General features: G+C 46.2%; 1 protein-coding gene across 1 annotated transcript in view; it reads left to right on the top strand.

Moving 5' to 3' along the window:
* Thap4 (THAP domain containing 4) overlaps positions 1-15,195 on the top strand; it is a 41,410-nt gene extending 26,215 nt beyond the window's left edge. The window contains exons 4-6 of the mRNA XM_052192475.1: positions 6,713-6,822; positions 7,900-8,003; positions 14,902-15,195. Of these exons, the coding sequence (XP_052048435.1) occupies positions 6,713-6,822; positions 7,900-8,003; positions 14,902-15,021 (334 nt within the window). The 3' untranslated portion in view covers positions 15,022-15,195. The remainder of the gene's footprint in view (positions 1-6,712; positions 6,823-7,899; positions 8,004-14,901) is intronic.
* The last annotated feature ends 253 nt before the right edge of the window (positions 15,196-15,448 follow it).

A 15,448-nucleotide genomic window follows, 5' to 3' on the forward strand; every position in this document is an offset into this window, starting at 1 on the left:
CAAAGAGCAGTAAGCACTCTTTTTTTTAAGACTTTATTTTTACTTTATATATGTGAGTACACGGTCGCTGTTGCTGTCTTCAGATGTACCAGAAGAGGGCGTCAGATCTCTTCGCAGGTGGATGTGAGCTGCCATGTGGTTGCTGGGATTTGAACTCAGAACCTCTGGAAGAGCAGTCAGTGCTGGTTACCGCTGAGCCATCTCTCCAGCCCACTCTGTTACATTCTTTAAGATGTTAGGCGGACCTCACGCTGACATGTTAATTAATCCAAGCAGAAAAGCAATTGGCATGGGTTTAATTCAGACAGCACCATGGTTCTGATGTGAGGACATCAGTTACTCAGGGCTGCTGCAGTAAGAGGGTGGGGCCTCGGTCACTTCTGCCCTGCGCTAGGTGAGGTGTTCCCGCAAGTACTATGGTTCTCAGTAGGAAATAACGTCACTTTTAAGGGATGCTGACATGTAATTTCAAAAGTGATGTATGTGTTTAGGAAGTTTAAAACAGAGCAGAGGCATGTCAGTGACGGAGCAGTTTCGCAGTGTGTCGGAGCCCTGGATTTATTCCCCAGCACCTCACTTTTTTTTTAAGCATATAAAATAAAAGCTGTTTCTGCTTTAGTCTGCACTGTAGTCTGCACGTTAAGAATCTTAACTAGGAGCTGGCAGGATAGGTCAGTGGTGTCGGCGTAGCCCTGGACGTCCAAGAGCTGAGACTAGACTCACCTTAAACCCTTCCTCCAGAGTGCTGTGATTAAAGTCATGTGTTCCCACACTGACAGTGTTCTTAAAGAGATCATTTGATTGTGGAGGCCATGCCTATATCTTCAGCATTCTGGAGCTAAGGCAGCTAATCATGAATCCCCAGTCAGCCCGGGCTACTCAGAAAGCCAGCTCACGAAGATGGAGGGCAGGCTTAGTTAGCATAATAAAACAGCATGACCAAAAGTAACTTGGAGAGGAAACTGTTTATTTCTTATTACAACTCTCGGGTCACACTGCATCGCTGAGGGACGTCAGGGCAGGAACTTGGAGGCAGGAACTGAGGCAGAGGCTGTGGACGGACGCTGCTTACCGGCTGGTCCTTGTGGCTGCTCAGCCTGCTTTCTTAGACAGCTCAGGACCACTGCTCGGAGATGGCACCGTCTCCAATGAGCCGGGAATTCTGGATAATAAAAAAAACACCTAGGGCTGAGAGATGGTTGTGGTTAGAATGAAAAATGACTGCCCTATCAGGTTTAGTTCCCAGCACCCACATGCCAGCTGACAGCCATCTGTACCTCCATTTTAGAGATCTCAAATTCTCTTATGGCCTCCAGGCAGCTGTATAGGCAACACCCATGCACACAAAACAAAACAAACAACAAAAGTCTGGGACTAGAGAGATGGCTCACCAGTTACCGAGTTCGATTCCTAGCACCTATGTCAGGCCACTTAAAATTACCTGTAACTCCAGTTCCAGAGATCCCCAACCTCTGATATCCATAGGTACCTCAACACATGTGACATACACACATACATGCACATGATGAAAAATTAAATAAAATTTAAAAAAATAAATAAATCTCAAAAGAGTCTAGCACAGCCAAGTAACATAATGCTTGTGATCCTAGCACTTGGGATATTGAAGCAGAAAGATCACAAGTTCCAGGGCTGGATGAAGGATTGTCTCACTTTTAAGAGTAAAGAGAGCCAGGTGTGGGCATGGAGGGATGGTTCTGTGGGTAAGAGCTCCAGCTGCTTTTCTAGAGGACCTGGGTTCTGGGTTTGATTCCCAGCACCCACAAGGTGGTTAACAACTATCTGTGAGTACAGTTCAAGGGCTCCGTTACCAGGAATGTGTGTGGTACACAGACATACATGCAGCCAAAATACCCATACATATAAATTTTTTTAAAATAATAACATTTTGAGAGCCAAGGATATATAGCTCACTGGTAAATGACTCACCCAACACGTGTGAGACCCTGGGTTCAATTCCAGCACTGGAAAAAACAAGCAAATAAATGACCAGATAGTGTACGTCAGGCTCACTCTTTCTCCCTCGCCTCTCTCCCTCCTTCATCCCTCCCTCCCTCCCTCCCCTTCCACCCCACCTCTCTCCCTCCCTGTCTGCCTGCTAGGCCTTTTTTTTTTTTAAGATTTATTTATTATATGTAAGTACACTGTAGCTGTCTTCAGACACCCCAGAAGAGGGTGTCAGATCTCATTACAGATGGTTGTGAGCCACCATGTGGTTGCTGGACCTCTGCTCACTCCAGCCCAAAGAATTATATGACCTTCGGAAGAGCAGTCCGTGCTCTTAACCACTGAGCCATCTCTCCTGCCCTAGGCCTTTTGTATAAGCAGCCTCCACACTGCTTCTCACTCATAGCCCAGCCCAGAGGCCGGCCCTCTCTGTTGTCTTGTCAGGCTATGACAGTGTAGACCATGCTGGCCTTTGTCTCCTAAGTGCTGCAATTAGAGACCTGTGTACTGAGTTCAGTATGACTATGTAATAAAGGTTAGAAATTATACCCTAATTATATTTCTATATATGTATATTTATAACAGTACCTGTTCCATTTCTACCATAGAGAGTGATTGGGCTCTTACACAAAAATAACCCTTGCATTTAATCCCAGCACTGGGGAGGTTAGGAAGGCAGAGCTCTTTAAATTCAAGGTCAGCCAGCGATATACAATGAGGCCTTGCCTCAAAACAAACAAATAAATAAAAGTCTTTAATCCCAGCACTGGGGAGGCAGAGGCAAGTCAGGTCTACAAAGTGAGTTCTGGGACAACCAAGACTACACAGAGAAACCCTAAGATTTGACTGTAATTATCTACAGTGTTTATGGTGGTGCCTAGGACTGAAAACTGAAATACACAAGTTGAAAAGGCCTCTGGGAAAGGATATTCAATATTATTAAGAACAAGTTGCTGGGCTAGGGCTGTATCTGGTATGTGCTTCAGGCTCTGGGATAGCACGCGCGCACACAAACACACACACACACACACACACACACATACATGATTTCCTGTCTTAAAGAGTTCTGTCAGCTTGGAATGGAAGAGTGTTGGCAGGGGCTGGTAGACAGAGAGTCAGAGTCCCTTCTGGTCCCAGAAGTAGATCATGTCCCAGCATGCCCATAGCTAAGGTCCAGTCCATAATGGCTTTTTTTTTATTGCTGAGTGAACTTCTCCTGGGGAAACATGAGCTATTCACTCCAGATCAGCAACCAAGGATTCTGCCAAGGTTCAACTTGGTGAACCAATGGGTTTGTTGGGCATCTTACAGAACATGGCGGGAGGTTACTGACAGGAGTCACAGGAGTGTGGGTGGTCCCCAGACAGCTCCACTACCACAGAGTACTCCCCATCATGGATGCAGCCTCACAGAAGCTGCACTAGAGCTCCCTTTAGTTAACCTTCCACTCGCATACACTCGAGCATCTCCCGGGATCACTTGTGCTTGTGGGTGGACAGGCAAGAGTCATGTGCGCAATCTCAGGGAAAGGTCCATGCTGGAGAATGCTGACAGCCCCATTGCCAATCGTACTAATAAACTGTGGGCACAAATGCAGACACGTGCAAGGTCGTTTGATATGTCCATTCAACGAAGCAAAGCAGTCCCTGAGGCTTGTGGCCTGACTGACACTACTACGAGGTGTAACTGATCCCCTGCAGCAAGCCTGCCTGGCAGTGTGATCGTGTAGCTCTCGGGGTGTGCAGGCCAGGAAGATGGTTGGTGGCACTTCTAGCAGCAAAGCTGGCCAGCATGGAGGGAGGCTCCGGCTGAGTCCCAGCTTGATGTCTCCACGAGTGTCACCAGCAGGAAGAGCCTCCATCTAGTTCCAACATTTAACCAACATGAGTGGCAACAGTGTTGTGATTCGGGAGTCCAGTTGTCGGCCCGCCTGGGCCCTGGGCTTTCTGCTGGCACCTTTGGCATGCTCCACGCTGGATGCCCTCTTTTAGTCTGTTTAGCTACTGGTTTTACTGCTTTTCAGAAGGTTTTCTAACTCTCTAGGGCACTCAGGGTTAGCATTGCACCACCCGTGTGAAGAAACCCTTTTATAGAGTGTGGGCTGGGCCTTTGCAGGCCACTGCCATCTATCCAGAGCAAGTTCTACTTGATCTCTGGTCAGTGGCTTAAGAGAGGATACTAAAAAACACCAAGTGAGGTCCACCAGAGCATGAGACAGTTCCATCACTTGTTCCACAAGCGTGGGGTACGGTGGCATGGATAGAAGGTACTGCTTCATGGTGTGTTCTGTGGCCTCTTTATCCTCGGGCACTGTTGCCACAGTCCTGATAAGTGTTTCTTCTCTCCTGAGCTAGCCTACACTGCTGAGCACAGCCCGAGCGGATGGGAGTGGGACTGTTCTCATGTCTCACACTTGAGTTGCCCCTGGTTCTGCCAGACTCCGGGCTCCATAAAAGGAGCCATGCCTCTCCCTCAGCCCATGAGCTGCGAGTAAATTCCAGGTCAGGTGAAGTTTCCTCTCCTGACATACTTTCTTGCAGAGCAGAAGTAAGTGTTCCCAGCATCCTTGGGTCAGGGTGGAAATCACCCACAAGCCTCATGGCTTTCATCTGCACTGTTTTTATCATTCCGTGCCTTCTGTGAAGCTCACTGGAGGACCATCTGTCCTTCTGTCATTTTCTTTCCGTAGGAATTTCAGTTTGACACAAATCTTGTCACATTTGCTTTTAAATGACCTAAACAAACTCCTTGGATCTGCTCTGCCCCCTTCATTTCCTCCTCATTGTTACAGCACTTGAACGGCCCAATTTCTATATCATTTTAAGCCATCCAGATCCAGCAAAACCTCTTCTGCCTTGTAGGTCCCACCCAGCAAGGGGCTCAGCTAGGCAACTAAAGCTCAGCTCCCAGGGCTGCTGAGCCAGCTTATTCAAGTGGGGAAGCAGTCCTTTGTTGCTCAGTTCACCGCCTCTCTTTCCTTCCCTCCGCAGCTCTGTCCCTTCTCTTTCAGACCCTGATTCATGGGACCTCAGATGTTAATAGCCGAGTGTCCCTAATGGCATCTATGAGCCAGGCCATGAGCTGGCTGGTTTCCTGTTGTCCCAGGTTATTGAGCCTTTGTCCCTAGGAGGAATGGCGTATGTCACTCAGCTCCTTCCACAGCATTCACACTGATCGCGTGGGCCCTGTGTTCCACCGCGACCCAAGCTGGGAGTCCTTTCCTTTCCTTTCCTTTCCTTTCCTTTCCTTTCCTTCTTACAAGTCTGCGGCCCCGAGCTGTTCCAAGGCACAGTGTCCCCCTCAACTTCCTGCACACTTCGTCTGTACCGAGTCATAGGCCTTGCCTTCCTGAGTATCAGAAGCATCTGAGAGGTGCCTCTGTGATCTTTACCTCAGTGTTTTCAGTCTTCACTAGCTGACTCTTCCCATGGGACTCAAGTTTTTAATCACAGGAAGGACTCTGACACAGTTCTGATTTGTGACCTCTGTCTTTCTCTTTTACACACCTCCCAGCAGCAGGAAGTGGTTATATAAGTATACTGTAGCTATCTTCAGACACACCAGCAACTCCTAACTGGTTCCCTTTATCTAGCTTACCTGCTGAATTAGAGACTAATGTGGAGGATGAGAGCTACTTGACCCTTTGCATTGTAATTCTTACTTTCTATAAGCAAGGTCTTGCAGGGCGGCCATCCTGGCTTCCATTGTATTTGTATTAGCATAGTAGCCGTCACAAATGCTGTCGCAGCTTACTGCTGTCTTGTCCATTTGTGCCTCTCTCCAGTCCTTCAGCTGTCTTCAGGTGGGGCCCCACTCATTGTGGAGGAATCTCACTTGGTGAACATGGAGCAAGAAAGCTCTCCTGACTGAGCGCTGCCTCCGCCTCCGTGGGTATCCACCTCAGTACCCAGCGTTAGTCGGGTGTCTTACTCCCCGTAACAAGGCCCATGCAACTGCTGCGGCCGTAACAAGGCCCATGCAACTGCTGCGGCAGCAAGAAGGCATATATGTCATACCACACGGGACAGGGGTCGTCCTCATACTCTGTCCTAAGATAGTTTGGTCTTGGTTGCATTTGCTACACAAAGCCGAGACTATATACAGTTGCTATTCTCTGACCCATCGTGAATCTGTTGCTCCTCATTAGGACATCAGCTGCTTGCATGGACAAATGTCTATTCACCAACTGTAGACCAAAGTTAAGACTTAGGTTGTTAAACCAATGAGATTATTAAGATTCCTTACAAAACTGTAGGTGTCCTTCAAACGGCAGTGCCTCCTCAAATCCCACCCCATCCCATAGATGATCACTTCAGGGAAGCCCCGTTTTAGTTACTGATGCTCCAGCAACTCCCCAAATCACTCCCGGTCAGAGGTGAGGTAGAAGAGAACGGTGACTCGAATCCCAGAGGAGGACCTGTGGGGCTCCCCTTCTGCTAGGTGTGTTATGGTGACATGTGCCTTTAGACCCAGCACTTGGGAGACAGAGGCAGGCTGTGAGTCACAGGCCAGCCAGAGCTATACAGTGGGACCCTGTCTGAAAAAAACAAAAGTTCCTTTACTGCTGCGTAGAACTTGCTCTCGCTGTGCTGTTTGTTGCTTGTCATCACTGTGACATAAGACTGAGGTGTTCTGCAGGGTGGCATGGAACACTGATGGCGTGCCCAGAGGAAAACCTCGCTACAGTACATCTAGTGGGATGGCCCCTTGAGGCTGTGTATCTCCTTCACATCTCTTTCCCATCCAGGTTCAACTCCTTCCATCCAGAAACACACAAGCCAATGCACAGAGAGTGTGGCTTCATCCGCCTCAAGCCTGACACCAACAAGGTGGCCTTCGTCAGTGCCCAGAACACAGGTATGGCGCCCCTAACACAAGGCCTGCTGCTCAGTGTTACAGAGATCATCATCTTGGTGACTCTCGAATGCATATCTCCTCATGGCGTGTATTGTAGGAACACTGAGGATATAGTTCTCCATAGACTTGAGCTTTCCTCCTAGCACAACCCTAGTTTTGGTACTGCGCCAACACAGTACAAGGCTAGACACTAGATAAGTCCTAGCAAGAACCGGCCGACTGACTGCATGGTCTGGAAGTCTGGCCAGCTGATGTCTCAGAAATCACTCAGCTCAAAGCCTGTGTGACCTTGACCACACACAGTCTCACTCCTGTTCAGAATTAGCTTGGAAGGGAGCTACCACCAGACTGTCAGACATGGGCTGTCGATCCCTGGCTCCTTCCCCAGCACAGAGCAGAACTATACCTGAGGGCTCCTATCCCATTAAGAAGTACAGTAGGAGGGCTGGGGTCCAGGCAGCTGCAGAGACGACCCTCCATCGAGCATTTGCCCTTGTGCTCCTCATCGCTTAGAGGTCTCTTAGAGGTGTGAGTGAGGCAGGGGGATTTCTTGATTCTATGAATTCCAGACCAGCCTAAATATAATAAGGCCCCTTCCCAAAAACAGGTATGGGTGTTGGGGAGATAGCTTAGTAGGCAAAGTGTATGTATGCATGAGGACCTGAGTCTGGATCCCCAATATCGACATAGCAGCTGAGTGTAGACTCCAGCCAATCTCTGGGGCTTTCTGGCTGGCCAACCAGCCTGGCAAAGAAGTGAGCTCCAAGTTCAGTCAGACTGAATGTGCCTCAAAAAAGAGACTCAAAGTCAACCCATGAATGTACAGGGGGTGGGGGGAGGGAGAGGGAGGGAGGGAGGGAGGGAGGGAGGGAGAGAGAGAGAGAGAGAGAGAGAGAGAGAGAGAGAGAGAGAGAGAGAGAGAGAGAGAGAGAAAATATTCTGTTCTTGGTATCTGAAGAATGGCTCCTCTCCCTTCACGTGAGAGGGAGTGACACTGGATGGCTGCTGAGCTGTCTGTCTCCCAGGCATCGGAAGGTAGGAGTGCCTTGGGCTCACACTGACTGCCCTCCCTTGCAGGCATTGTGGAGGTGGAGGAGGGCGAGGTGAATGGGCAGGAGCTGTGTATCTCGTCGCATTCCATCTCCAGGATCTCCTTCGCCAAGGAGCCCCACGTGGAGCAGGTGAGCCCAACCTCCTCCCCATTCCCGGACTGTCAGATAGACCCGGCACTGCTCCCTGTCCTCCAGGCCTCATCGCCACCCTCCCTCCTCCCTCCTTTTGATCCCTGCCCCTGCCCCTGCTCCTGTAGGCTTGCTGTCCTCCTCACAAACACCCCTTTATGTTTGTGCTTTATACTTTTGTAAATAGGCCCAAATTTATTAGACAGCTTTCTCCTAGTCACTGAGCCGGAGGGTAAGTGCACTCGAGCGTGATCCTGGTCAACTGCTAGCCCTGCCTGAGTCCCTGCGTCCTGCCTCAATCCCATGGTTGCCATCAGTCCAACTTGTGGATGGAAGGACATTTCCTATGCTATTGTCATTTTAATTATTACCTTGTATATTAATATGTTCTGTTTATGCTGGGTTTTCTGTAGGTTGAGATTCTGTTGTTGACATAGAGGAGGTTTTTACACGCTGTGGCTGTTCCCTGTGTGACTAGTGTGGCTCAAAGCAATGCCTTCATTTATAATGCTATCTGCCCCAGATGTTTCCTTTATCCTATCTGGACTCAGGTGCCTGCTTCAGAATTTGCTTTCTACTCCAAAATAATAATAATTACTACTACTACTACTACTACTACTACTATTACTAATAAGAATATCATCATCTCATTTTCTTGTGTTAATCTGTCATCTGCATTTCCGTGTGATTCAGGATGTTCTGACATTTGCCTGCTGAGTGACTTGTGGTTTTTTGTTTTTTTTTAAGGTTTATTAATTTATATAAGTACACTGTAGCTGTCTTCAGACACACCAGAAAAGGGCATTAGATAGTTTTGAGCCACCATGTGGTTGCTGGGATTTGAACTCAGGACCTCTGGAAAAGCAGTCAGTGCTCTTAACCACCGAGCCATCTCTCCAGCCCGACTTGTGGTCTTTACAAGGTTTCTAAGGTTCTGTGTATCTCATATGAACATAGGCTCTGGTTCTTTCCAACTTTATTCATTTTTTGCCGGTAACAGATCATTTAAGAACGTATGCCTTTCTATTTCATTGTAGTAGCTGTCTCCTAATTTTTAATATTTTAGTATGTGCAGGAAGTTTAGTTGCTCTTTTCTCTATCTTTCTCCCCTCATTCTTAAGAGTTTCTTCCAAATAAACTTTTGTATTTACTTGGGGTTTTTTTGTGTGTGTTTTTTTAGACAACCCTAGCTGTCTTAGAAGTTGCTATGTAGACCAAGCTGGCCTTGAACTCTGATCCTCCTGCCTCAGCCCCTGAGCGCTGTGGTCAGTGTGTATCAGCACACCCAATGTGGGTAACTTTTCAGTTGAATCTATGAATTCTCAGTGAGCTCAGTCTACGCAGCTGCTCTGTTCGGGGCTGCTGAGAATGGGTAAGATCCGGACTCGGTTCCCGTCACAGGGCGGGCAGTGTGGGCTCTGCTGTTAAGCGCTGCTTAGGATGCTCACGGCCCTGGGTTCGGTCTGCAGCACCACGGTTCATGAAGAGTGCATTCAGTACACAGCTTAAGCTGGGGGCAGCGACAGAGAGGCGCGGGTCAGTGCCGCTGTCCGCCGGGGGACTTCAGCTCCCAAGTACCTCACACAGGCAGTCTTCAGCTGTGTCTTTCTGGTTAGAACAGTTTATGTGCTTTATAGTTTTTGGCTATATACATAGAGTTTTTCTCTACTTCCTCTTTTGGTTGATTATTGACAATTCTAAGGAAATTTCTTGGGATTTTTGTTGTTCATTTGAAACAAAGTCTCACTGTTTCTCAGGGTGGTCTAACATCTCTGAACTTACATAATCCTTTCTTCCTATGCTGAGACTATGGTTTTACCTCCATAAAAAAAAGGGGGGGGTCCCTTTGATTTCTTTCTTTTTTCCTTTTTAAAGTTTTATTTGTTTGTTTGTTTGTTTGTTTGTTTATTGTATATGAATATACTGTCGCTATCTTCAGACACACAGAAGAGGGCATCAGATCCCATTACAGATAGTTGTGAGCCACCATATGGTTGCTGGGAATTGAACTCAGGACCTCTAGAAGAACAGTCAGTGCTCTTAACCTCAGAGGCATCTCTCCAGCCTGGTCCCTTTGTTTTTTGATCTCTGCCTTTTTTCTCATCGCTTGGTCTTTTGCTGTTTCCTAGGAGACTGACTCTCCCAGTTATATTCCAAGTGCCATATTATATTTTTAATGTCGTTATTACAGGTTTCATTTCTTCTCCTCCTCTGAACCCTTTCTTAGCATCTCACTCGTTTCATTCCTGAATATACCGGGGTTTCGTGTGTTTCATTTTTTGAGGACTCTGTTCAGTTCACTTACATACTAATGCCTATGCTATCAGAGTCATGTTTGAAAAGTGCTTTCCTGTGGCCAGTGAGTTAAGGCAGATTCTGGTGGCCGCATTTTGTCAGGTTAGGTCTTGACTCTAGCTTATGTCAAGTTGACAAAAACTAACCAAGACTGCAGCATTCTGCTCTTGTTCTGACTTAGTAGAAATGCTTGCCATCGTTTCTCTCCGTTCAGAATGATGTTAGCTATGTGCTTGCTATTCTGCCTTTGCACTGGTGAGATATGTATTTTGTCTCCCTGCAGGGGGACTTTTATGTCCAGGGCTTTTAACTTTTATCATGAAGGAATGTTTGAGTTTGGTGGGGGGAGGGGTTGTTTTTGTTTTTGTTTTCGCTTTGTGTGTGTGTGTGTGTGTGTGTGTGTGTGTGTGTGTGTGTGTGTTAGTTCTTTGAGGGCCTAGTACAGCCAGGCGGTGGTGGCGCAAGCCTGTAATCCCAGCACTTGGGAGGCAGAGGCAGGCGGATTTCTGAGTTCAAGGCCAGCCTGGTCTACAGAGTGAGTTCCAGGATAACCCTGTCTCAGAAAAAAACAAAATCAAAAAAAAAAAAAAAAAGTGAGAGGGCCTGGTACACTTATGTGCTGAATCCACTTACCAGACCCTGAGCTTTTCATTTGTGAGAGATTTTTAATTACTCTTCTCTCTCAATGGCTCTTTTTAAATTATGTGTTTCATCGTGGTATATCTTTAGGAGGTTCATGTGTCAGGGGTTTTTCCCCATTTCTTTTAGGTTTCCCAATTTGCTGAAATAGACGTTTTCTAAAAGTCTGTCCACATGATTACCCGCATCTGCTCGGGGTCGGTTACAACACCTCCTGACTTCATTAATTTAGTTTCTCTTTTCACTGAGCTTGGCTAAAGGTTTGTTTATCTTATTGATCCCCCCTCAAAAAAAAAAAAAAAAAAAACCCAGCTCTTCTTCTCATTGATTCTTTGCATTGTTTCTCTTTCATTAATTTCAGCCATGGGTTTATTTTTTCCCATCTAATTTTCTGGATATTATGTCACGCTTGCTCTAGTTTTTTGATATAGGCAGTTAGTGCCATAAACTTTCTTCTTAGAACTGCCTTCATCCAATATGTAGTATTTCTATTTTCTTTTCTTCAATCTAAAAACTGTTTAATTTCCTTCTTGATTTCTGCTTTAACCCTGTCTTCATTCAGTAGTAAGTTGTTTAGCTTCTGTGAAGTTTGTATACTTTCTGCAGTTCAGTTGTTGCTGATACCCAGTTTTAGGTAGTCAGATAGGATGCAGAATATTTCAGTTTTTCTATATTTGTTAAAACTTGCTTTGTACCCAAATATGTGACTAATTTTAGAAAACCTTCCATGGGCTACTGAGAAGGAAGTGTGTTCCTTAGTGTTTGACAGAAATGGCCTGTGGTGCGGTATCTGTAAGGCCTGTTTGATCAGTGTTATTTAACTCCAGAATTTCTTTGTTTTGTTTCTGTCTGGATGGCCTCTCTGTTGGTGAGTATAGGGTTTTAATATCAGTATCATTGCATGAGAGTCAAAATGATTTTGAGCAAGAGTAGTATTTCTTTTATGCAGTCTGTTAACCTATGTCTTTTCATCGGGGAATTGAGACCATCAATAGAGTTGTTGGTGCTGGAGAGGTGGCTCAGTGATTAAAAGGCAAGCTTGCATGGGAGCTGAGTTTAATTCCCTGCACCCATATGATAGCTCACAACCATCTATACTTTAGTTCCAGATGATTCAGGGCCATCTTCTGTCATTCACAGACACCAGGCATGCTCATGGGACACAGACATACATGCAGGCGAATTATTATACATATAAAATAAGTAAATCTAAAAGGAAATGAGAGTTTTTGAGCAGTATTTATTAATTCCTGACATGTTGCTGCTATTGTTGTTTGGTTTGTTTTTCTTTTGGTATCTGTTCTAAGATGATTTATTCCCTGTGTCTTTTTTTTTTTTTTTTTTTTTGAGATTTATTTATTATATGTAAGTACACTGTAGCTTTCTTCAGACACTCCAGAAGAGGGCATTAGATCTCATTACAGAAGGTTGTGAACCACCATGTGGTTACTGAGATTTGAACTCAGACCTTCGGAAGAGCAGTCGGTGCTCTTAACCGCTGAGCCATCTCTCCAGCCCTGGGCAGAAACATCTTACACTTGTTTTTATCATGAGATAGTTTTCTTCTATTTGTGAGTGATATTTTTTTTTGCTGGGTCTAGCTGTCTGGTCGTGTATCTGTGGTCTTTCAGAGCTTATAGCATATTCATCCAGGCCCTCCTGTCTCTCGGACTCTCCATTGAAAAGTCCGTGACCCTGCATGTCTATGTCACTTGGACTTTTTCCCTTGCAGTTTTAATATCCTTTCTCTGTTCTGTGCATTTACTGCTTGATTATGTGTAGTGAAAGTTTCTTTTCTGCTCCTGATTATTTTGTGTTCTATATGCACCTTCTTTCTTTGGGAAATTTTCCTACAGGGTCTCACTGACATCCTCGAGGCCTTTGACCTAGGTTCCTCCTTTGTCCTCTACACCTGTTATTTGTAGGTTTGGCTTTTCATCGTGTCCCAGACTCTTGAATGTTCTGTGTCTGGGTTTTTTAGAGCTAACATTTTCATTCACCTTGTTTTCCAGATATGAAATTCTGTCTTCCACTTGGTTTGATCAGTTGGAAGGGGAATTGTGGTATGGTGTTGATCTGAGCGTTTTTATTTGATTTCCTGAGTTCTTAATCAAGAAGTCTTTAGTGATTCCATTTCTTTGTAAATTCTATTTTCATATCCTGAATTGTTCTTATTAATTTATTCAACTATTTGCCTGTGATTTCTGGTCTTCATTGAGACATTTATTAATATCTTTCTTAGGGTCCTTGAGTATATTCATAGTTAGTATTTGACGTCCTCTCTTGGGCTTCAGCGATGTTGCTTTCCTCAGGAAAGACTACAGTTGGATGCTGGTTCCTGGGGGGACATGCTATGTATCTTGGTTGTTAATGTTTATATTTGGGGATGCCACCTGTTACCTGAGCATGTGGGGTTAGGACACCCGTGGGTATCTGTCATTCCTCTGCTAGGTGTGTGCGAGGTCTCTGTTGGCTTGTGGGTCCCTGGATGAGTCTCAGGAGACACTTGGGTTTCAGGGACCAGCGTCTGGTGGCTGGCTGAAGTTGTGCTTGCAGCTTTAGACACAGAAGCAGCCCCAGATGTCCACAGCGAGTGGGAAGGGTGAGGGGTGAGTGTCCAGCAAGGTGACTGACCCTTTGGGCTCTGAGGCAGAGTAGTGTTCCTTTGGTTGATAAGTCAGGTGTGTGTGTGTGTGTGTGTGTGTGTGTGTGTGTGTGTGTGTGTGTGTGTGACAAAGTCTAACGTATCCCAGGCTGGCTATGAACTCATGATACTCCTGCTTCTCCCTCCAGTGGATTACATCGGCACCACCACGGCCAGGTTATTTAGTGCCGGGGATCCAACCCAAGGCTTCATGCGTGCGAGCGAGCTCTCTGCCAATCAAGCTGTGTCCTCAAATCCCTAACTAGAATCTTGGGGGTATTTTGTCTGTTTTTAAATTTATTCAAGAGATAGATAGGGCTGGAGAGATGGCTCAGCAGTTCAGAGCACTGGCTATTCTTCCAGAGGTCCTGAGTTCAATTCCCAGCAACCACATGGTGGCTCATAACTATCTGTAACGGGATCTGATGCCCTCTTCTTGTGTGTATGAAGACAGACCACTCATGTACATTAAATAAATGAATGAATTATGTAGGTAGGTAGGTAGGTAGGTAGGTAGGTAAGTAGATAGATAGATAGATAGATAGATAGATAGACAGACAGACAGACAGACAGACAGACAGAGAGTGAGTATACTGTGGGGCCATCTCTCCAGCCCCCTTAACTAGACTTGCAATAACAGACATTTTTATCTTTTTCTCAGGAAGAGGGTTGGGAGTCCACCTAATGGGCGTGGGCCCACTCCAGAAGCACTGAAGCGATAGGCCCTTAGAGAGTTCTTTAGACATTCATTTATCCTATGGTCTCACTATGTTCACAAGCATTCTCTACAGACATGACTCTGAATCTACTCATATTCTTGTGGAAAGAGCCATATAACACAGTAGACCAGTGCTCCCGGGTGCTGGCCCAGGGTCCTCCAAAACCACATTTGCTATGGCTTAGGGCTCAGGTGGAGGTGGGTTAGAGGCAGCAGAAGGCCAGCGTATGGTAACAGACTCCTTAAAGCTGAGCACATTCCAGCCGTGTCCCCCTGCGGCTTGGAGAAGTGGCCGAGGGCCGAGTGCCCCAGCCTTCATCCTGGTGTGTCCCATGGTGTCTCACACCCGGAGTCTTGCTCCGGTAATCACAGGCCTGTGAGCAGTGATGATTCAGGTGGATGCTCCAGTGTTTGTTCAGTAATTTTGTTTTTTCAAAATAAACCCCAGGCTAGCTTGGAGCCAGGCTGACCTAGAATTTGAGACAGTTCTCTTGTCCCGGCCTGCTGAGCGCACTAGGATTATAGGCGTGTGCACCACACCCAGCCTTTGTTGAATCCTCTGAAGATAAAAATTTAAGTGTTCTGTCTTGTTCCCCATTCAGATCACTCGGAAATTCAGGCTGAATTCTGAAGGCAAACTTGAACAGACGGTCTCTATGGCAACCACTACACAGCCAATGACTCAGCATCTCCACATTACCTACAAGAAGGTGACCCCTTAACCCGGAGCCGCCCCGAGCCTGGGGAGGAGCCTGGCTCTTGCATCTGCCCCCAGTTTAGTAGACATGGTGGTCACAGGCTCTGCAGATACTCAAGTGTTGTCCAGATGTTCTTGTAATGGCATAGAAAACCAAATAAAAGGCCTTTATTTTTATGGCTGAAGATTTTGAATATCATCACTGTGTAGACTGTACATTTTTTATCTGCTGCTGATGGTTTGTATTACAGTCTTTAAGATATTAAGAAAGAACCACATGCCCCCTCCCTCCCTCCCTGCTTCCCTCCCTCCATCCTCCCTCTCCCAGTCCATAACCACCTGTGAAAAAGTTTTGTTTTGTTTTTGCTTTTTTGTAGTATTGGGGATCCAACCCATGCTAGGCAAACACTATGCTGAGCACCTCCCTTTCCTGTACAGAGATCTATCCATCC

Source organism: Apodemus sylvaticus, chromosome 9 (assembly GCF_947179515.1).
Source record: "Apodemus sylvaticus chromosome 9, mApoSyl1.1, whole genome shotgun sequence".
Lineage (NCBI taxonomy): Eukaryota > Metazoa > Chordata > Mammalia > Rodentia > Muridae > Apodemus > Apodemus sylvaticus.